Below are 24,020 nucleotides of genomic sequence, written 5' to 3'. Positions count from 1 at the left end.
AAACCATGGCTACACTCCATATTTTTTCATGCTCTTGGACATTTTGGAAAGCTCATGTTACATACTTCAAAACCCTAGTTGAAAGTTTCTTCAAGACCCTTAAGGAAATGGGTGAAAAAGATCCATGAACTTTGAAGAAAATGAGATTTTAAGTGAAGTTTTCAAAAAGTACCAACTTTGAAGCTCCATATCTCTTAAATGGTTGATCTTATGGAAAAAAATTATATGTGTCAAAGTTGTTTATTGGATCAAAATCTACAACTTTCATGTTGGAAGTTTTTTTCAGTTTGTAGGTGAAATTTTGAGAAATTCCCTTCCAAAGTTTGGAAAAAACCATGAAAAACACTTAGAAATTTTTCTAAGTATGAAAAGTCAAACTTTTGACTTTTTGATTCTTGATTGATTTTCTTGATTTTTCTTGATCAAATGACTTCATATATCATATATTGATGATTCAAAACTTCAAAAGTCAAGGTTGACCAAAATTCCCCAAAAGTCAATGGTGTTCTTGTACAGTTGACTTTTTCAGACGAATCGCGTTTCTGGAGATTTCAAATGAGACAAGCTATCCCCACCAAATGAATGGTATGAATGGATGACATTGAAGCATTAGAGGATATTGAGCCATGGTTTGAGTTGTGGCACCATGTCCTGATTAAAAAGTCAGTGGTTCAGTGAATTAGGTCAAAAACCCTAATTGTCGACCTGATGAAATTGATGACTGTAAATCTTGAATTGAGATGCAATCTCCATTGTATATTGTCATAGGGATTATTTGAAGATGATTGAAACCTTTGATTTACTTCCTGGGGATTTTTAGGGTTTCCCAAATGTGATCCCTGATTTTGGTCCCTGATAGTTCAAAACCCTAATTCTGATGACTTGAAATTTCACTGTTGATCCATCCTTGTGTACGAGATGTTCTGAGCCAATGGATTAGGTCAAAATGATGCACTTGGGGTCTTGATGTCATGTCCCAAGTCATTGGGTCAAATCCTGAGCAAAAGTCAAGAGCATACTATCTTAAGTTAAAACCCTAACTTGGTTGATTCAGAGCCTTTGAGCTTGTTGAAATGAATCTCTGAGGACCAAATGTTGATTGTTGATGAAAATGATTCATTTGAGATGGAGGGAGAACAAAACCCTAATTGATTGTTACTTGTACTAATGAGTGATTTCTTGATTAAATCCTGCTGAGCACAAGTAGCAAACACAAGCTATGCAATTTGTTAGAGATGCAAATGATGCATATGCAGATGATATGAGGTGGTATCTTAGGTCAAAAATTGGGGTATGACAATGGTTGATACCGTGCCGTGTGATCTCGGTGATGTATGGTTATGCTTGAATCGGAGTAGGCCTATACTATTAGGGGGTAAATCGCATAGAACATTTATTACCGTTGCGATGTGCTTGTGAGGGCCGTAGGGGGCACTACCACACTTGCGTTACACATCAGAGTTCTCGGTATGTTCTACACACCTGAGCTACCATTGCGATGTGCTTGTGAGGGCCGTAGGGGGCACTTCCACACTTGCGTTACACATCAGCGTGCTTGGTATGGTGGAGAAGTAATGCCATGTAGGCGACATTACTTCCGATTCACCTCTAGTGATGTCGCGTAGGCAAGATCACTAGGCTTTAGCCCGGTGGGCTTGTATTGTCAAGAAGGCGTGTTTGCACTCGGCGTAACTCATCTGCGAGTGGACAATGATGGGGTCGGACGCCATTTAGGCAATGTCACGGTGACAACTCATCTCGGATGGATTCCATTTAGGAAGAGTATCCGATTGGTCTTGCGATGTGCTTGTGCAAGTCTCTTGATGCTATGTACTTGGTTACTCACCGAGGGTGTGGATGGCGTGGCCTAATGAGTGGGACGTAAACTTACACCTAGATTCCTCGTACATGGGTACAGGTCTGCATACCTGTTTGTGATGGCGTTAAGCCTGTTGTTGTTGATGCCTCATTGGATAGTTATGGGACTTCCATTGATGGTGTAACCTTGTTTGTGCTTGTACCTAGCCGTGAGGATAACCCAGATTCTCGGTGAATCCGTTGATTGCATGTTCCCTGTAGAACCGAGTGAACCCGTAAGATAGGGAGACTCACTGAGATTTAGTAATCTCACCCCATTCCAATTATTCTTTTAACAGGTGGTTCGAGGCAGGATCGAGGCAAGGGTAAGATGGCTTAGCTTCGAGTTGATGTTTCTTGGCGATGCGTTCTTTTGTAGTTCATGATCTTTTGTACTATCATCTTTTGTACCATGGATATGTATTTGTACTAGTTGGAACTCATGTATTTTGGCCATGACAGTTTGGGCTTTTGTACTTGTACTTATACATTATCTATTCCGCTGCTTATGTTTATGATTTTCGAGTACCATTTTAATGCCATATACGTATATCCTAGGCAATGTATGTATGGGGTGTTACAGTTGGTATCAAAGCAGGTCGAACCTCGGCTTTGCCACGAAACATCATAAGTCAGCATAATTCTGCCTCATATGTGTAGTGTCGGCATGATTCCTTATGTCTTACTTATGGCATTGAGCCTGATCAACTTGATTCCGTGTGTAGGACAAACAGGAAGATGGCTGATCGACGCAGAGGTCCCGGAAGGCCCAGGACGAGGAATGTGGAGACTGAGCCTGAAACTGAGAATGCGGGTGTGCCTTGGGTGCAGATAATGCAACAGATGCAACAGCAGAATCAAATGATGATGCAAATGATGCAAGGCATGCATGGGCAACAACCAACCGCTCCTGCTCCTACTCAGGCTGCAGCAGGGCCTGACTTTCGTGCCTTCTTTCGGATGGATCCGCCAGAGTTCTTGGGTGGTTTAGATCCTGTGATTGCTCATGATTGGCTATATGCTATGGAGATGATATTCCAGGCTATTCAGTGCACAGAGGAAGAGAAGGTGATCTTTGCTGCTCAGAAAATGAAGGGACCAGCAGGTAGATGGTGGAATACGGAGTCTACGTATTTCACTAATCAAGGAATCCCAAAGGATTGGCAACATTTCAAGACAGCTTTCTTGGAGAAGTACTACCCCAACAGTGTGCGTGCTTTGAAGGAGCGTGAGTTTCAGTCCTTCAAACAAGGCAACATGTCGGTGTCTGAATATGCTGAGAAGTTTGAGGACATGACTGCTTATTCTAGACAAGCAGCTTATGCACCAGATGAGTTGTGGAAGATTGATTAGTTCCTTATGGGGCTGAATGCTGATATTGTACACAGTGTGTCTCAGAGGGAGTTTACCACTTATGTTGAGTGTTTGAGACAATGCTATGTTGCTGAAAACATATTAAAGAGGTTTCAGGAAGAGAAAGAGCAGAACAAGCCGGTTCGTAGGGATCAAGGGAGATCGGGACAGCATTTGAAACCCCGCAATTCTCCATCTATGAAGAAACCAGTTTATGGGGATCGCTCTAATCCACCTCCACAATGTGGTAAGTGCAACAGGAAACATTTTGGGCATTATAGACCGGATGCTGGGGTCTGTTTCAGGTGTCATCAGCCAGGACATATCGCGAGGGATTGTACTGCCCCAAATGTTCCTGAGAAGACTAAGGGTCGTGTTTACACCTTGGATGCTAGGAAGGCTCAAGGAAACACCAATCTTGTTGCTGGTACGTGTTATGTCAATAATCAACCCTTGTTTGTATTAGTAGATTGTGGAGCGACACATTCTTTTATCTCTTATCATTGTGTGCGGAGGCTTGGTTTTGAGACAAGTTTCCTTCCAAATCCTATGGTTATTTCTTCGGCTACTGATGATGTAGTAGAAGCTCAAGAAATTTGCAAGGAGTGTTATATTACCTTCAATGGTCGTAGATTCTTGATTGACCTCATTTGTCTACCGCTCAAAAAGATCGATGTAGTACTGGGTATGGACTGGTTGTCGGCTAACTCGGTGTACATCGGTTGTAAAGAGAAGGCTATCTTCATTCCTGCTGAGGAGACTATAATAACCGATGCCATTAAACATCTTCTTGAAGGTACGGTTAACATGATCAATTACCTTTTTGCTCAAGAGAAGTCTTTCCTTTTGGTTCTTACGTCGGACTCCAAGGACAAGAAGAGTGTATTGGAGATTCCGGTTGTGTGTGAATTTTCCGATGTTTTTCCTGAGGATGTTACTTCTCTTCCGCCGGAAAGGGAAGTTGAATTCTCTATTGATCTTGTTCCGGGTACCGCTCCAGTTTCTATTGCCCCTTATCGAATGTCTCCTGCTGAGCTAAGAGAGTTGAAGAGTTAGTTAGAAGAGTTGTTGGCGAAACACTTCATTCGTCCTAGTGTTTCTCCATGGGGAGCTCCAGTTTTGTTAGTGAAGAAGAAGGAGGGTAGCATGCGATTGTGTATCGACTATCGTCAGCTAAACAAGGTGACCATAAAGAACAAGTACCCTCTACCGCGGATTGATGACCTTCTGGATCAATTGAAAGGAGCCTGTGTGTTCTCGAAGATTGACCTAAGGTCGGGATATCGTCAGATTCGGGTTAAGAGTTCGGATGTATCTAAGACTGCTTTTAGGACGAGATACGGTCATTATGAGTTCTTGGTTATGCCATTCGGGGTAATCAATGCTCCTACTGTCTTTATGGATTACATGAACCGGGTGTTTCAACCATATTTGGATCAGTTCGTGGTAATCTTTATAGACGACATATTGATATACTCTCGGACTATCGAAGAGCACATGGAGCATTTGAGGATTGTGTTGTCGGTTCTTAGAGAAAAGCAGTTATTTGCGAAGTTTAGCAAGTGTGAGTTCTGGATGTCCGAAGTCAAGTTTCTTGGACATGTCATATCTGGCGGCGGCGTAGCTGTAGACCCTTCAAAGGTAGAAGCAGTGATATATTGGGAACGACCCAAGAATGCAACTAAAGTCCGTAGTTTCCTAGGCTTGGCAGGCTACTATCGGAGGTTCATTATGGGATTTTCCAAATTGGCATTACCTTTGACCAGACTTACAAGGAAGGAAGTTTCTTTCAAATGGAATTTAGAATGTGAGAAGAGTTTTCGGAAACTCAAGGAGAAACTGACTACTGCTCCAGTGTTGGTAATCCCAGATCCAAACCGATCTTACGAAGTGTTCTGCGATGCTTCTAAGAAAGGCTTAGGTGGAGTGTTGATGCAAGATGGATAGGTTGTAGCTTATGCATCTAGACAGTTGAGATCTCATGAAGATAATTATCCTACTCATGACCTTGAACTCGCTGCAATTGTGTTCGCGCTCAAGGTGTGGCGACATTATTTGTATGGAGTTCACTTTGAGATGTTTAGCGATCATAAGAGTTTGAAGTATCTTTTCGATCAGAAGGAACTCAACATGCGTCAGAGGAGATGGATGGAATATCTTAAGGACTTTGACTTTGATTTGAAGTACCATCATGGTAAAGCTAATAAGGTAGCGGATGCCTTGAGTAGAAAAGAGATAAAAGTTGCAGAACTGATGATGTTGGAGTTTGGCCTTATGGAGAAGTTTAGAAATTTGGATTTACAATTTGAGTGGGCGCCAACGGGTGTGTTGATTAGTAACTTGTGTATTGAGAATGAGTTGCGGGAAAGGATCCGTCAAGCACAGTGGAATGATGTAGAATTGCAGGCTAAAGCAAACCTTCCAGAATTCGTTCGTACATCTAATGGACTCATTCTTTTTGGACGAAGGATGTGTGTGCCAAATGACGCGGAATTAAAGAGATTAATTTTGGACGAGGCTCACAAGAGCAAATTCACCATCCATCCCGGATCGACCAAGATGTACCAGGACTTGAAAGGGAACTTTTGGTGGCCTGGTATGAAGAGAGATGTGGCTAATTATGTAGAGCAGTGCGTGATTTGCCAACAAGTGAAGATAGAGCACCAAAGGCCCGGTGGTATGTTGCAACCATTGGATATTCCTGTTTGGAAATGGGACAGTATATCCATGGACTTCATTGTGGGACTACCACGGGTATTAGGTGGGCATGACTCGATATGGGTGATAGTGGACCGTTTGACTAAGTCCGCGCATTTCTTACCGGTTAAGACAACTCACAAGGTTTCTCACCTTGCGAGGCTTTTTGTAGTGGAGATTGTAAGATTGCACGGTGTACCTTCTATCATTGTGTCAGATAGACATCCGAAGTTCACTTCCCGATTTTGGAAAGCCTTTCATCAAGAGATGGGTACAGATCTGAATTTGAGCACTTCTAACCACCCTCAGACAGATGGACAAACAGAAAGGACTATTCAGACCATTGAGGATATGCTGAGGGCATGTATCTTGGAAATTGGTGGAAGTTAGAAAGATAACTTACCCTTGATAGAATTCGCATATAACAACAGTTATCACGCGAGTATCGGTATGGCCCCATACGAAGCCTTGTATGGGAGGAAATGTCGATCACCTTTGTGTTGGTCTGAAGTCGGTGAGAAGGGAATTCTTGGGCCGGAGATAATTCAAGAAACCATGGAGAAGGTTAAGATGATCCGAGATAAGATGAAACAAGCTCAAGATCGACAAAAGAGTTATGCGGACAAACGAAGGAGACCCTTGGAATTTGACGTAGGAGATCATGTGTTCTTGAAGGTGACTCCGAGGTTGAGGTTGAAAGGACCGTTCAAGACGCGCAAGCTTAGCCCGAGATACGTAGGACCTTATCAGATCATAAGACGGATAGGTGAAGTCGCATACCAGTTAGCGTTGCCTCCTTCACTATCCGGGCTGCATGACGTATTCCATGTGTCTCAGTTGCGGAAGTTTGTGCCGGATTCGTTTCATCCTATCCTGCCAGATACGATTGAAGTAGAACCAGATCTTTCGTTCCAACCGAATCCGTGTTGTATTCTGGAGTATGCTAGTAAGTCCTTGAGAAGCAAAGAGATACCTCTTGTCAAGGTGTTATGGGAAGAGTCGCGTACTGACGAAGCTACTTGGGAGCTCGAGTCAGAGATGCGGGAGTTGTATCCTCACCTGTTCTGGTAAGTTTTCGAATTCGAGGACGAATTCTATTTAAGGGGGGAGAATGTAATATCCTATTTATTTTCTATTTAGTTAGAATGTAACTAAATGGCATCATGGGGAATAAAGTCTAGTTGGGGGGTATTGTGGTCATTGCACCTAACACTAAGACTTAAGGGGTTGTTTGGCTGAGTTCATTTTCTTGTCTTTGGAACAAAACAGAATTTTGGGAGAAAGAAAAGGAAAGAAACGTGAAACAAGAAGGAAAAGGAGGAAGACCCACATCACAACTTCACCTTCTACCATGCATGCTCCTTTGATTCAGCAATATCCTTCATCTTCTTCTGATTTTCGCAGCTTCTTCTTCAGCTTAGTCAGGTGAGTCTCATAGATAGAGACCTTGGGGTATTCTATGGGGTTAATGCCATGTTTGGGGTTAAGGGTTTTTGAGAGTAAATGTTCAATGATCTTACAAATTGCATGTCTAACCCTTCATCCTAGTAATAATGAGTATATGTATGTTTATTATAGCTTGTTATTTGATCATCCATGGCTGCATGTAGAAATTTGGGGATTGGGGACCCCAAATGCGTTTCTGCATTTTGCTGATTTTGCAGAGTTCGCTGCAGCGAACTTTCATTCGCAGTAGAGAATGGTTCGCGGTAGCGAACTGTGTAGCGAATAAACCTGGGAGCAGAATTGATTTATTCCCTGTAGCGAACTTTCATTCGCTGTAGCGAATCGGGGCTTCGCTGGGAGTTCGCTGTAGCGAACTAACCTGAATTTGAATAAGTTTGCTTATGTTTGAGTTTGCTGTAGCGAACAGAAGTTCGCTGTAGCGAACTAGTCTGATGCAGAATTGATATTTCTCCCATTTAAGTGCAGTTTCGTTTCGTATCGAAATCGAAGGCCTCTTATGACTTGTATGGCATTCTGATATATGTTTTAATTGTAAAAGGCCATGATATGAATGAAATCCCTTGGATATGCTTGTATGTTGTGAAATACAAATGGTGTGGATTATATCGTGGTATTATTATTATTATTATTATTATTATTATTTATTTCGTTTGTTCCGGTGGAACATTCGAATGTGATTGCCTGTGTGATGGCTGATACCGTGCCGTGTGATCTCGGTGATGTATGGTTATGCTTGAATCGGAGTAGGCCTATACTATTAGGGGGTAAATCGCATAGAACATTTATTACCGTTGCGATGTGCTTGTGAGGGCCGTAGGGGGCACTTCCACACTTGCGTTACACATCAGCGTTCTCAGTATGTTCTACACACCTGAGCTACCATTGCGATGTGCTTGTGAGGGCCGTAGGGGGCACTTCCACTCTTGCGTTACACATCAGCGTGCTTGGTATGGTGGAGAAGTAATGCCATGTAGGCGACATTACTTCCGATTCACCTCTAGTGATGCCACATAGGCAAGATCACTAGGCTTTAGCCCGGTGGGCTTGTATTGTCAAGAAGGCGTGTTTGCACTCGGCGTAACTCATCTGCGTGTGGACAATGATGGGGCCGGGCGCCATTTAGGCAATGTCACGGTGACAACTCATCTCGGATGGATTCCATTTAGGAAGAGTATCCGATCGGTCTTGCGATGTGCCTGTGCAAGCCTCTTGACGCTATGTACTTGGTTACTCACCGAGGGTGTGGATGGCGTGGCCTAATGAGTGGGACGTAAACTTACTCCTGGATTCCTCGTACATGGGTACGGGTCTGCATACCTGTTTGTGATGGCGTTAAGCCTGTTGTTGTTGATGCCTCATTGGATAGTTATGGGACTTCCATTGATGGTGTAACCTTGTTTGTGCTTGTACCTAGCCGTGAGGATAACCCGGATTCTCGGTGAATCCGTTGATTGCATGTTCCCTGTAGAACCGAGTGAACCCGTAAGATAGGGAGACTCACTGAGATTTAGTAATCTCACCCCATTCCAATTATTCTTTTTACAGGTGGTTCGAGGCAGGATCGAGGCAAGGGTAAGATGGCTTAGCTTTGAGTTGATGTTTCTTGGCGATGCGTTCTTTTGTAGTTCATGATCTTTTGTACTATCATCTTTTGTACCATGGATATGTATTTGTACTAGTTGGAACTCATGTATTTTGGCCATGACAGTTTGGGCTTTTGTACTTGTACTTATACATTATCTATTCCGCTGCTTATGTTTATGATTTTCGAGTACCATTTTAATGCCATATATGTATATCCTAGGCAATGTATGTATGGTGTGTTACATTTTTACTCACTTGCTGTGTACACACTCGTGTGCTCGGTATGATGGCGTTATGCGGCTAAGTAAGCCTACGCATAACAGGTAAACCATCTCTAGTGATGCCATGTAGGCTACATCATTAGGTTCCTACCCGGATGGGCTCATGCGTCGAGACGGCGTGTTGCACTTGCCGTTAACACCACGTGCGTATAGATGGTTAATGGGACGGTGTCGCCTCTTAGGCAAGGTCATCTCGCAGCCATGTAGGCTTGTGCAAACCCATTTAACCACTCTTGCAGGGTGCTTGTGCAAGTCTCTTGACAAATAGGCATGGGTGAACCCACCGAGGGTGTGTTAGTAACTTAGTAGTGGTATTAACGTACTTCTGGATTCCCCGTATATGGATGCGGGTTTTGCATACTTGGTTGCTTATATAATTGTATATCTGCATTAATCGTCCAATGGTGGATGATTCCGTGTTTTCTCCGTACTTGTACCGGATGTGAGGATAAACCCCGGATCAATGGTGGATTCGGTTTTGATGCATGTACCCTGTAGATCCGAATGGACCCATAGGATAGGAGGACTCACTGAGATTTAGTAATCTCACCCCAATCAACTTATATTTTTTTCAGGTGCAGTTTAGTAGCGTTTGGTCAGTAACAGGTTTGGACTAAAGACTTGGAGGTGGTGATGGCTCGGAGGCCTCGTCAGATCTCATTTTCTGCTGTGCAGATCCATTGAAGACACATGTTTTCTAATTCTTACTAGGATTTCATGTTGTATTTTATATGGATCTTTCTATAACTATAGCTTTTGTATGTACTGAATATCAATTTATAACGTTTCATGCATAATATACTAATCAGTTATGTATGGGGTGTTACAAATACCAACTAATTAAAAGAAAGAGATACGTGTTTAAAGACCATATATTTGAAAAATGATCCATTCAAGCATATGTGTGCACCTCTCACATAAAAGAAGGATGATCCATTCAAGCATATGTGTGCACCTCTCACATAAAAGGCTTCCTTATAGAAGGAAGCCTTAAAGTTTGTCGCAACAAAAGCTCTTCCTACCTGATCATCAAGAATGGTGGAGCCTGAGTCGGCAGTACATGCATACAAAAACAACAATGGTAAAAACAACTCTGTTCTTGTTGTTGTCACCATTTATTTGAGATTGAGAAATCTCAATAATACCTCCAAGGATATCTAAAAAAAAAACATGTTCAGGGAATAAATAATATTACATAAAATTCAGAAATCTATCACAAAGAATACAATTAACTTACCAACCAAAACATTAGACTGAAACCTTCCTTCAACTATGGCATCCAATCCAAGAAGGTTAAGGTAATAAGCAGGAATGTCAGGAAGGTCTGATTTCTTAACAGAAGTTGATCCACATAAAACCAATTTGTAAGAATGATTCGTCGACTTAAAAGAGAAGTCGTTTTTCGAAACTTTGAAATTCTGCATGATATAAGAACTTCCAGCTGATAGTTCGGACTTGAATTTGAAAACCAAATAAGTAGGTACAATCGCTTGAATCATATCATGCTTAAAAAAACAGAAATAATATTTGTTAGTAATAAGGCAGAACATAGTGTGTAAGACAAAAACAATAGAATTTGGGAACAAAATACCACCTTCGAATCAACTAAAACGTTCTTTTTTGGAAGAACTTGTTACAGACCATATATGCTTAGAACTAACTGCAATCTTCCACAAATCCTTCGATGTCCTTCACAGAATCGGTAGGGCGAGCCATGGGAATGCTTAAATAGCTGCAAGAAGAAAATAGATTTCACTTGGAAAATACCAAATCGTACAAATTAATAGAAAACAAAAATGAAGAAGAAACTTCAAACCTGTAAAAGAGAAAGTGAATACTGGTGTGCCATTGTTGGTTGTAAATATACTGTGAGAATTAAAAGTTTGAAACGCATAGAAAATTGAAAGGGCACAAGTAATTTATTTTTTTGGGTAGTGGAGGAATTGATTTTTTCAAACGCATAGAAAACGTATCCATTCAATGATGAAATAAATTTCAGGGTTTAACCATTTAACGTGTAGATTTGAATTTGAAGCCAAAAAATAATGAATTAGGAAAAATAAATAATCAACAAAAAATTAGAGTCTGAGTTTCAGTTCATTTATCAGAAGGCTTTTACTGGAATTTCCAAGTACTATTACTTTTATATATTAATAATAGATTAATTACATTGAGCAACGAAAAATTGATTTTATGTTGAAAAGTTAAAAACATGAGTTTTAATAGCTATGATAATTAAATAGTCATTTACCCGTGTATGTCTGTGCCATTAGCCTTTAACTTCATGAATTATTGACATATTTTAAACATAATTTTAAAAACTATATATAAATCCACTTATATAACTTTAGGATGATAAAAAACACGTAAATGAAATTTATTTCATTTTTAACTTCTAAGAATTGTTTTGATGATATACATTAATAATAATAATAATAATAATAATAATCAATAAATATTATTTAATTTTATAATAATGGTGATTGATTTTGTAATCAATTTAAAAGGTGTAATTTTTTGTATTAAATACATAAAATATATTCCTATTTATTTGAACATTGGAAAAACTATATTTATAACAATAATTATTTCATTCCTATAATTATAACAATATTCAATAAAATAAAAAATCTAATACGGCATTATCAATTTTCAGGTACTTTAGTTTTTATATATTATAATAGATAATAGATTGTATGACAATACCCGTCAGGATACTTTTTAAATAAATTCATAAAATCACTTTTAATTATGATTCTTTTTAATTATTATTTTTATATCAATAAGTTCATATTTGTCATATCATCTTACATTTTTATTGTAGTTTAAAAGTATTCGTAATTATAATTAATATATTAGATATATTTTAAAAAGAGTATCACAAATAAATAAAATATATGGATATAATTATTGTATATTATTTTTTTACATTTTATTTAATAAGATGGAATTTACTATTGATGCGCGGTAAAATTTATATTTACTAATTAAATTGGATAATAATTAATGAGAAAGAAATAATTTACTTTAAGTATGTCTTTCCATTTAAAAAATAATAAGTTATGATTTGATATATTTTAATGTTTAAACAAATACATACAAAAATAAAATCGTGTGTAGGTTACCATTGAAAGCTAATTTATTTTTTTAATAAATAAATTAGCTCAATAATTAATAATAATAACTAATAATAATTACTAAAATTAAGAAAGAAAGAGATTGAATTTTGAACATTATTATTTTATGTTCTAATTTGTTGGAATTTTGAAGAGCTGACGTCTGGTTTGAGAAGTTTAATGGTTAATATTATGTAATTAATAATTATGGTATAAATATATTTGGTATAATGTTAAGTTAAAGTGAAAAAAAACGTAATGATGATAATATTCAAGTAATTAAATATATTATGTACAATGAAGGATTATTGGGAAACAATTATTGTAACTTCCAATACCAACTAATTAAAAGAAAGAGATACGTGTTTAAAGACCATATATTTGAAAAATGATCATTCAAGCATATGTGTGCACCTCTCACATAAAAGAAGGATGATCCATTCAAGCATATGTGTGCACCTCTCACATAAAAGAAGGATGATCCATTCAAGCATTTGTGTGCACCTCTCACATAAAAGAAGGATGATCCATTCAAGCATATGTGTGCACCTCTCACATAAAAGGCTTCCTTATAGAAGGAAGCCTTACAGTTTGCCGCAACAAAAGCTCTTCCTACCTGATCATCAAGAATGGTGGAGCCTGAGTCGGCAGTATATGCATACAAAAACAACAATGGTAAAAACAACTCTGTTCTTGTTGTTGTCACCATTTATTTGAGATTGAGAAATCTCAATAATACCTCCAAGGATATCTAAAAAACAAAACATGTTCAGGGAATAAATAATATTACATAAAATTCAAAAATCTATCACAAAGAATACAATTAACTTACCAACCAAAACATTAGACTGAAACCTTCCTTCAACTATGGCATCCAATCTAAGAAGGTTAAGGTAATAAGCAGGAATGTCATGAAGGTCTGATTTCTTAACAGAAGTTGATCCACATAAAACCAATTTGTAAGAATGATTCGTCGACTTAAAAGAGAAGTCGTTTTTCGAAACTTTGAAATTCTTCCTGATATAAGAACTTCCAGCTGATAGTTCGGACTTGAATTTGAAAACCAAATAAGTAGGTACAATCGCTTGAATCATATCATGCTTAAAAAAACAGAAATAATATTTGTTAGTAATAAGGCAGAACATAATGTGTAAGACAAAAACAAAAGAATTTGGGAACAAAATACCACCTACGAATCAACTAAAACGTTCTTTTTTGGAAGAACTTGTTACAGACCATATATGCTTACAACTAACTGCAATCTTCCACAAATCCTTCGATGTCCTTCACAGAATCGGTAGGGCGAGCCATGGGAATGCTTAAATAGCTGCAAGAAGAAAACAGATTTCACTTGGAAAATACCAAATCGTACAAATTAATAGAAAACAAAAATGTGGAAGAAACTTCAAACCTGTAAAAGAGAAAGTGAATACTAGTGTGCCATTGTTGGTTGTGATATATACCGTGAGAATTAAAAGTTTGAAACGCATAGAAAATTGAAAGGGCACAAGTAATTTATTTTTTTGGGTAGTGGAGGAATTGATTTTTTCAAACGCATAGAAAATGTATCCATTCAATGATGAAATAAATTTTAGGGTTTAACCATTTAACGTGTAGATTTGAATTTGAAGCCAAAAAATAATGAATTAGGAAAAATAAATCATCAACAAAAAATTAGAGTCTGATTTTCAGTTCATTTATCAGAAGGCTTTTACTGGAATTTCCAAGTACTATTACTTTTATATATTAATAATAGATTAATTGCATTGAGCAACGAAAAATTGATTTTATGTTGAAAAGTTAAAAACATGAGTTTTAATAGCTATGATAATTAAATAGTCATTTACCCGTGTATGTCTGTGCCATTAGCCTTTAACTTCATGAATTATTGACATATTTTAAACATAATTTTAAAAAATATATATAAATCCACTTATATAACATTAGGATGATAAAAAACACGTAAATGAAATTTATTTCATTTTTAACTTCTAAGAATTGTTTTGATGATATACATTAATAATAATAATAATAATCAATAAATATTATTTAATTTTATAATAATGGTGATTGATTTTGTAATCAATTTAAAAGGTGTAATTTTTTGTATTAAATACATAAAATATATACAACTATATTTATAACAATAATTATTTCATTCCTATAATTATAACAATATTCAATAAAATAAAAAATGTAATACCCGATATTATATTTATTCAATCTTTATTCTTACTAATATGTTTAGTATAAAAGAAGATGGATAAATGTGATATATATTGCTACTAATTGGTCTCTTGTGTTAACCAAACCTATTAGTGGCAATAGAAGGGGTATAATGGTACTTTCACTCTTAAATAGGAATAGGGACATGTTTGGTTGCTCACTACCTTCTTTCCAAAACTAGAATTTTGTTTTAGTAGAGAAAGAGGAACAAGAACGTGAAAGAAGAGGAAGAGAAGGGAAGAGTCCCAACTTGGTCCAAGCCCCATCTTTGCATGCAGCAGAAATCTGTCCCAAACCTTGCTTCTATCATCATCTCCATCTTGCTACAGCTTCATCATCATCGACTTCATCTCTAAAGGTGAGTCCCTAGTTAGTAGCCATGGGGTTTTGCATGTGAGGGTTCAATTGGGGTTTAGGGATTGTGAATGAACCTATGAATCAATGATGCTAAATCTGTTTGTTTTGCTATAATCCCTGTCTATTGATGTTTCTAAATGTGTTTATGTGTTACAATTTCGTTTGGACAGTTATACAAGTATAGGGGATCAACTATAGGATGTTGGGACTGGTTTTAGAACTCCTAAAATGCAGAAAACTGATTCTGCAGCAGAGTAATCGGTTACTGGATCCTGGGTAACCGGTTACCCTGTGTAAAATGGCTGGCTGGGCATTTTTGAAGCCAGTAATCGGTTACTGGTCTCAGAGTAACCGATTACCCTCGGCACAGGGTGAAAATTCAGCAGTCTTGGGAAATTTGTATCTCCCGTTTCGTGCATCCGTTTGACGTGTACCATATACCGTTAGAAAGCTAATTAAGTGTACTATCTAGGAAAATTAGCCTTGGTGTCTAAATATTATTTTTCGATATATCTGGCGCACCTTCAGTAAAGAGCGACACGGATAACATATGGATATTATGTTGTTGTATTGAATTTTCCTCATTATTCTTGAATACTGTGTTATGTTATTGTGTGCTATATTTGTAAAAATGAGGACACCGTCGTTTGGGTTAAACGACTGGATTGACTGTATTGTTTGTGACCTTGACTTTACGTCATATTTTTGTATGCTTGAATCGAAATGGCCGGAAGGCTAGATTGGGACGCTGCTCCGACTATGTAGTCTATGAGCCCTCCCGGACCGTGTAGTCCAATGGAATAACTCGTTCATGTGTATTGTTCGATATGGTGTGCATTTGAGCTACCGTGCAGTGTGCTCGTGAGTTTCCGTACGGGGTTTTACTCACTTGCCGTTAACACACTTGCGTGCTCGGTATGGTGGGGTTATGCGGCTATGTAGGCTAATGCATAATGTGGTAACTCACCTCTAGTAAAGTCACGTAGACTAATACTAGGCTTTCGCCTGATGGGCTCAGGCGTCAAGGTGGCGGTTTGTACTCGGCGTAACTCACTAGCGTGAAGAAGGTTAACGGAACAATGACGCCATTTAGGAAAAAGTCATCTCGCGGTCATTTAGGCTCGTGCGAACCGTTTAACCGTCTTGCAGTGTGCTTGTACAAGTCCCTTGACATATAGGCAGCAGGTTACTCATCGAGGATGCATTTATTCCATAATTTAGCCATGGTTGTTACACTTCTGGATTCCCCGTGTGTGGATGCGGGTTTGCATACTTGTTTGCTATACAGTGTGTATTTGCTTGAGACAAGTCCAATGGTGGACGAGTCACTTTGTTTACTCCGTAATTGTACCGGAAGTGAGAATAACCCCGAATCCATGGTGGATTCGTTCATTTTTTGTATGTTCCCTTTAGATTCGAGCGGACTAATAGGATAGGCGGACTCACTGAGATTTAGTAATCTCATCCCATTCCAATTATTTATTTTCAGGTGGCTCGAGGCAAGATCGCGGTAAGGGAAAGATGGATTAGATCTCTTGGCGATGCTTGGATGTTTCTTTTAGCTTCTTATCGTGCTTACTAGTTCGTGTATTTTGGATATGTACTGATATGATGTACTTATATTTTGGCCATGATACATTCGGCTTATGTATTCGTGTACTTCTATTTCCGCTGCAAACATTATGTAATTGTTGTCTTATGAACCATAATTAATACTTTATGCATATTATTCTAGACATATATGTGTGGGGTGTTATAGTTGGTATCAGAGCAGGTCGATCCTCGACTTTGCTAAGACGCATCATAATGCAGTACAAGTCTGCCTCATATGTGTTTAATCAGTATGATTCCTTATGTCTTATTTATGGCATTAAGCCTGATCAACTTGATTCCATGCGTAGGACAGACAGGGAGATGGCTGAGCAACGCAGAGGTCCCGGAAGGCCCAGAACTAGGAATGTGAAGCCCGAGCATGAAGCCGGAGGTGCAGGCATGCCTTGGCAACAGATGATGCAACAAATGATGCAACAGAACCAGATGATGGCTCAAATGATGCAAGGCGTGCAGGGACAACAACCTCCTACTCAAGTTCCCGTTCCTCAAGCTGCAGCTGGACCGGATTTTCGTGCCTTCTTCAGGATGGATCCTCCAGAGTTTGTTGGCGGACTTGATTCTCTTTTGGCTCATGACTGGTTAGCTGGTATTGAAAGAGTGTTCCAAGCTATTCAGTGTACTGAAGAAGAAAAGGTGATCTTTGCTACCCAGAAGATGAAGGGACCGGCTCTTCACCACACAAGAGATTCCTAAGGATTTGCAGCACTTCAAGGTGGCATTCTTGCAGAAGTATTTCCCTAATAGTGTGAGGACTCAGAAGGAGCGAGAATTCCAGAACTTAAAGTAAGGTGACATGTCTGCTTCAGAATATGCAGAGAAGTTCGAAGACTTGGCTGATTACTCCCGACAAGCTGTTTATGCTCCAGATGAACTATGGAAGATTGACCAGTTCATGATGGGTTTGAGGGCCGACATTGCTCATAGTGTTTCCCAGAGAGAGTTCACCACTTATGCTGGGTGTTTGAGGCAATGCTATGTTGCCGAAAACAGTTTGAAGAGGGTTCAAGAAGAGAGGAACCAGAACAGGGCTAATTTTAGGGAGCAAGGAAGATCTACTCAACACTTGAGGCCCCGTAATCCTCCACCAAAGAAGAAGCAGGCTTATGGTGACCAATCAGCTCAACTGCCCCATTGTCGCAAGTGTGGTAGGAAGCATACCGGAGAGTGCAAGTACGCTTCAGTGACTTGTTTTAGATGTGGCGAGCAGGGCCACATAGCTCCACAATGTCCACAAAAGAGGATTCCTGAGAAGACTGCAGGTCGTGTTTACACTTTGGATTCGAGAAAGGCCAAGGGAAACCATAATCTCATTGCGGGTACGTGTTATGTTAACAATCAACCTTTATGTGTTTTAGTTGATTGTGGAGCCACTCATTCTTTTGACTCTACCGAGTGTGTTTACCGACTTGGTTTGGAAGTTACTCCATTACCCAATCCTATGATTATTTCTTCGGCAACAGATGATACTGTGGAAGCTCGAATAATTTGTAAAGATTGTTCGGTGTCTTTTAATGGTCGTGACTTCCCGATTGATCTAATCTGCTTACCCCTCAAGAGGCTTGATGTTATTCTAGGGATGGATTGGTTGTCTCTTAACTCGGTGTACATTGGTTGCAAAGAGAAGGCCATATTCATTCCTGCTGAAGAGACTTCTTCCGATGATGCAATTACCAAGTTGATAGAAGGTACAATCAGCACTGTTAATTATCTCTTTTCTCAAGGAAGATCCTTTCTTTTAGTTCTTTCCAAGGAACCTTCCGTGAGAGTTGATGATGTCAGAACATGAATTATTGGAAAGGTTTTGAGATCTTAACTGATCAGTGGTTTTCACACATATATTTACCGTTGTTTTTAAGTATGTTTAAGTTATGTTATTGAGTGTTTTATTTCTTTATTCTACATTTTATGCTTTGGTTGTGTATTTTACTGTTTGCAGGCTTAAAGGAATAAATCGAGACAAATCAATGCCAAAAAGTACAAAAAGGGGAGTTTTGAAGGAAGTGAAAAGTCAAGCTACATGAGGTCTGACACGACCGCCTGTGTCACATGAAACTGGCCATGTAGGATGAAGCGTGGCAAAGAAAATGCAAAAGAGATGAAAGTCACGGGGCTGACACGACTTGTGTTAGCAAGTGTGAGATATGGAAATTTTCAGCAAGTTTCTCATCGTGATATGCGTGTAGTATTTTGATCATAACTAGAGCTTCGTAACTCGGAATGACGCGGTTCCGGTGGCAAAATTTCGCTAACGAAAAGGGCTACAACTTTGATGAAGAACACAAAGCCAAATTATGAAGTTAAGGGTTCACACGGACCGTGTTAATCAACACGGGCACCCGTGTTGAAATGTGGCTGGAAATGCGAGTTTGAACCAAAGTCAGAGGATCAACACGGGCGCCCGTGTGCAGGAACACGGCCCGTGTTGATGAGCGCGGGCTGAATATGTGTTTTTACGCTTCCTCACTCAAATAGGATCATGAAGGGTATTCTTGGCATTTGGTTTCAACCGGAATAGAAGAGAGAGTATAAAAACAACCTTAGGGAAAAGAAAAGAGACACTTTTGGACAGATTAGAGAAAAGAATACGATAAAAGATTGGAGAAAGCAAGGGTTTGGGAGAGAAGAAGATCTTCATGAACGGAAGCAATTGAAGATTCAATCTCCTCCAATTTCTTGTAATGTCTTTATTCTATATTGTGTTTTCTTTGAATACTATGAGTAGCTAAACCCCCCAATGCTAGGGGGGTGGCTCTGATTTAACTTTGTAATGACTCTGAGTTTGCAATTGCAATAACAATCATGTTTTTAATTGTTGATTTATTCTCTTGATGTTTCTAATGCTTTTTCCTTTCGGACAAATTGGAATTGATCTATGATTATCATTTAGGCGGACCACCATTGATAATGCTTTCATGAGAATATGCTATAATAGATATTACCTAGGACTAGGAATACCTTATAGTAACCGGATATTCTTGATAACTTAATTGCTTGATTTCATTGTAAACCTCTAAGGACTTAGGGTTTAGGATGAAGGATCAAAGGTTTTTTCACTAAGGACTTAGGATCAAACAACCTTAAGAACCGGTAATTGATTATTTAAAATAACTTGTTGCAATAGAAATTTCAGAGTTGTTACATTGTCAATCATCCACTATCCCTAGCATATTACTCATCTTTGTTACAAAGTCAATTTCATTTACTGCTTATTCTATTTTTAGTTAAGTTATAATTACCAAACAAAACCCCATTGAAGTTTTTGTTTAATTGAACCTTGAATTGAACTCATTATTCCTGCGCAGTCCCTGAGATCGACATTCGGGGAATTTTCCCTTTATTACTACAGAGGCGAAATAGTACACTTGCTATTTTACCGATCAAGTTTTTGGCGCCGTTGCCGGGGACTGCCATAATATTGAGTTTAAGTTGAGTTCAGTTAGAATTTTGTTGCTCTGCGACTAAAATTTTATTTTCTGCATTTTTATTTCTTTTCTAATTTCGACTAATCTGCTCTAATCTTTGTATGCGAGGAAAGTCCTCAGCTGATTTATCTTTTGACGCAGAAATTGAAAGAACCTTGCACGCAAGGCGTAGACAAGCTCGTCAAAATAAACTGGAATCCGAAGAAGAAGTTGTGACAGTTCATTCAGATTCTGAAAGTGAAGAAGAAGTTATGGGCGAGAATCCACCTCTACCTGAGAGACTTCTTGGAGACTATGGTGTTGCAAATACGCCGGGGGGAAGACAAACAATTATCAACCAACCGGTGAATGTTCCTAATTTTCAATTGCATCCAAGCACCATCACTCAGCTCGAAAGAAAGCCTTTCACCGGAAAGGTTAATGAAGATGCAAACAAGCACCTACAGAGGTTTCTGACCATGAGTACAACTTTGAAAATCGAAGGTCATACAGAAGAGGCCAAGAAGCTGATAATGTTCCCATTCACCTTGGCAGAAGAAGCAGAAGAGTGGTTTTATTCCCTTCTAGCGGGCAGCATCACGTCATGGGAAGAAATGGAAAAGGCTTTCTTGAATGAGTATTTTCCCGCCTCGGTCTTTATAAGGAAGAGGTATGATATTTTGAATTTCAAGCAGCAGGAGGGTGAACTCTTAGGAGATGCTTATAAAAGATTCAAGAGGACCCTAGTAGCATGTCCCACTCACAACATGGACAAAACCGACCAAATGCAAATATTTGTCAATGGGCTGAAAATGAAAACAAAGCAGTTAATCGATACAGCAGCTGGAGGCTCAACAAATTTCACAACAGCCTCCGGAATTATCAAGATCATTGAAGCGATAGCTGCAAATGAGCATTTGGAGTTGTATGACAGGTGTACTAATAAGCCGGAAAGAGTTATTGATCTGAAGTTGGAAACCTCAAAAATTCGGGTTGAAGATGCAATAGCTGCAGAGATAGAAAAGAGATTGAAGGCGATGAATATAGGTACTCAACAGGTTGCTCAAGTCCAACAAGCTCAACCTGTAATCTGTGAAATTTGCCAAGGTCCTCACCAAACTGTATATTGTTTTGCAACTCCTCAACAAATTGAAGAGATCAAGTTCTTGAAGCAGAACAATCCTTATTCTAACACCTATAATCTGGGGTGGAAGAATCATCCAAACTTCTCTTGGAAAGATCAGCAACAACAAGTGCCTCAGAAGGCAGAATGGGAAGTAGCTATTGAGAGACTGGTCGAACAATGTTCTCTATTTCAAGAAGAGACGAGAAACAACCATAGGAACACCACAGCTTCAATCAAAAATCTGGAAGTTCAAGTGGGTCAGATAGCACAACATCTCACTCTACAGGCACAAGGTACCCTTCCGAGCTCAACTGTGAAAAATCCAAAAAACCAAGAGAATATCAATGTTGTCACAACAAGAAGTCATAAAATACCAGAGTCTGAAGAAAAAAAGGAAATAGATGACAACTTGGTAATAGAGGTAGATCTTGAAATAAGAGAGAATGTGAAAGAACCTGAAGTAGTGGTACTACCGGTTAAGCCACTTGAAGAGAAAAATAAAAAGGAGGCTAAACCGGTGATTAAATTACCATTCCCCTCTAGAGTAGCCAAGAAGGATTCAAAAGAGAAGGATTTTGAGAAGTTTGCTGCAATGTTCAAAAAGTTAGAGATTAACTTACCCTTCTTTGAAGCACTGGAGAATATGCCTTTGTACAAGAAATTCATGAAAGAAGTGATTTCTAAAAAGAGACCTGTAGGAGGGGAACCTGAAGTGGTAACTGAAAAGTGTAGTATAGTCTCTCCAGCAAGGAAGATTCCCATCAAGAAGAAAGACCCTGGAGCGGTGGCGATACCATGTACCATCAAGAACAGAATGTTTAAAAAGATACTCATTGATTCTGGTTCTAGTGTGAGTTTAATGCCATTATCTATCTTTAAAAAGCTTGAATTGGGAAAGATAAGTGAAAGTGAGACAAAGTTGAAGTTCGCTGATCACACCATCAAGAAATCATATGGGGTAGCTGAGGACGTACTAGTGGAGGTTGATAAGTTTGTATTCCCTGTTGACTTCCACATCATGGACATTCCTGAAGATGAAGAAACTCCTATCCTTCTTGGGAGACCATTTTTGTTGACAAGTCGTTGCAACTTTGACATTGAGAAAGGGACTCTGACGGTGAAAGCCTTTAATGAAGAAGTAACCTTAAAGATGTTAGAAGTCAAGAAACAAAGTGCAAGTGTAAATGATCAAGCTTCTGTTGGTATGATCGAAAGTGAGGGAGAATACAAAAGCCCTAAACATCTCCAAGAAAAAGTTTCAAGCATAGCCTCTCTGGTGGAACCAACTCATATAGCTATCAAAAGTCCTAAGAAAGAGCAAGGTGAGAAGAAGAATGTGGGAAGTGAATTGAAGAAAAAAGTTGTCCATACTTTTCATCATCATGAATTTTTGGTTGCGAAGGTGAAAAGCAACCAGGTGTGGAAGCGAAAATACCCTCCTTAATAAAGGGTATTGGACCGTCGAGCCATGCGACGTTAAACGAAGCGCTTTGTGGGAGGCAACCCACACTTTTAATAATTAATTTCTCTGTTTGTTTATTTTATTTTCAGGAAATAAAAGAGGACGTCTCTGGTGAAAGCTTGGAAGTGATCATTAGAGTGCATTACCCTCTGTGAGTCACCTCTCTCAGGCTCGTTCTGAAACATTGAGGCCAATGTTTAGTTCAAGTTTGGGGGAGGTTCTTCTCTTTGCATTTTATTTTTATGTTATTGGTATGATGTGAAACCATATAGTGAATTCTGCCCAAATTTTGACCGAAATTTTAATTTTTGTTGAAGAAAGTTTTGATCCTAAAGAGCGATCGGGAATAGTATATAGAGATGAAGCGAGGTTTGTTTGAGGACAGGAAGTGCGGAATAATGTGACAAGAAGAGGTTTGTTTAGGGAGCAAGGAAGATCTACTCAACACTTGAGGCCCCGTAATCCTCCACCAAAGAAGAAGCAGGCTTATGGTGACCAATCAGCTCAACTGCCCCATTGTCGCAAGTGTGGTAGGAAGCATACCGGAGAGTGCAAGTACGCTTCAGTGACTTGTTTTAGATGTGGCGAGCAGGGCCACATAGCTCCACAATGTCCACAAAAGAGGATTCCTGAGAAGACTGCAGGTCGTGTTTACACTTTGGATTCGAGAAAGGCCAAGGGAAACCATAATCTCATTGCGGGTACGTGTTATGTTAACAATCAACCTTTATGTGTTTTAGTTGATTGTGGAGCCACTCATTCTTTTGACTCTACCGAGTGTGTTTACCGACTTGGTTTGGAAGTTACTCCATTACCCAATCCTATGATTATTTCTTCGGCAACAGATGATACTGTGGAAGCTCGACTAATTTGTAAAGATTGTTCGGTGTCTTTTAATGGTCGTGACTTCCCGATTGATCTAATCTGCTTACCCCTCAAGAGGCTTGATGTTATTCTAGGGATGGATTGGTTGTCTCTTAACTCGGTGTACATTGGTTGCAAAGAGAAGGCCGTATTCATTCCTGCTGAAGAGACTTCTTCCGATGATGCAATTACCAAGTTGATAGAAGGTACAATCAGCACTGTTAATTATCTCTTTTCTCAAGGAAGATCCTTTCTTTTAGTTCTTTCCAAGGAACCTTCCGTGAGAGTTGATGATGTCAGAACATGAATTATTGGAAAGGTTTTGAGATCTTAACCTTCAGTTCGAATGGACGCCCAATGGCGTGTTGATTAGTAACTTGAGCATCCAGAATGAGCTACGAGAAAGAATTCGGATATCACAGGGGTATGATGAACAATTACAAGAGAGCGAAGGCATGCCTGATTTTGAGAGAGCACCTGATAGAGTAATCTTGTTTAAGCAACGAATGTGTATACCGAACGATTCTGAGTTGAAGCATTTGATTCTGGATGAAGCACACAAGAGTAGATTTTCTATTCACCCTGGATCGACCAAAATGTATCAAGACTTGAGGA

The 24,020-nt window shown here is 39.0% G+C and overlaps 3 protein-coding genes across 3 annotated transcripts; all 3 read left to right on the top strand.

The window, feature by feature from the left end:
• Positions 1-2,742: 2,742 nt before the first annotated feature.
• Positions 2,743-3,210, top strand: LOC131649898 (uncharacterized). Its single transcript, XM_058919639.1, has one exon. It carries the CDS (start codon positions 2,743-2,745, stop codon positions 3,208-3,210), a length of 468 nt encoding a protein of 155 aa, XP_058775622.1.
• A 6-nt stretch (positions 3,211-3,216) lies between these two features.
• LOC131649897 (uncharacterized) lies at positions 3,217-4,266 on the top strand. The gene is made up of 2 exons (XM_058919638.1): positions 3,217-4,114; positions 4,211-4,266. Exons 1-2 carry the CDS (start codon positions 3,217-3,219, stop codon positions 4,264-4,266), a joined length of 954 nt encoding a protein of 317 aa, XP_058775621.1.
• A 2,091-nt stretch (positions 4,267-6,357) lies between these two features.
• Positions 6,358-6,978, top strand: LOC131649896 (uncharacterized). The gene is made up of 2 exons (XM_058919637.1): positions 6,358-6,582; positions 6,745-6,978. The coding sequence occupies exons 1-2, from the start codon at positions 6,358-6,360 to the stop codon at positions 6,976-6,978; spliced, it is 459 nt and encodes a 152-aa protein (XP_058775620.1).
• The last annotated feature ends 17,042 nt before the right edge of the window (positions 6,979-24,020 follow it).

This window comes from Vicia villosa, linkage group LG2 (assembly GCF_029867415.1).
Source record: "Vicia villosa cultivar HV-30 ecotype Madison, WI linkage group LG2, Vvil1.0, whole genome shotgun sequence".
NCBI lineage: Eukaryota > Viridiplantae > Streptophyta > Magnoliopsida > Fabales > Fabaceae > Vicia > Vicia villosa.
The sequence above is the reverse complement of the archived record's forward strand: the minus strand, read 5'-3'. Positions and strand labels throughout refer to the sequence as shown.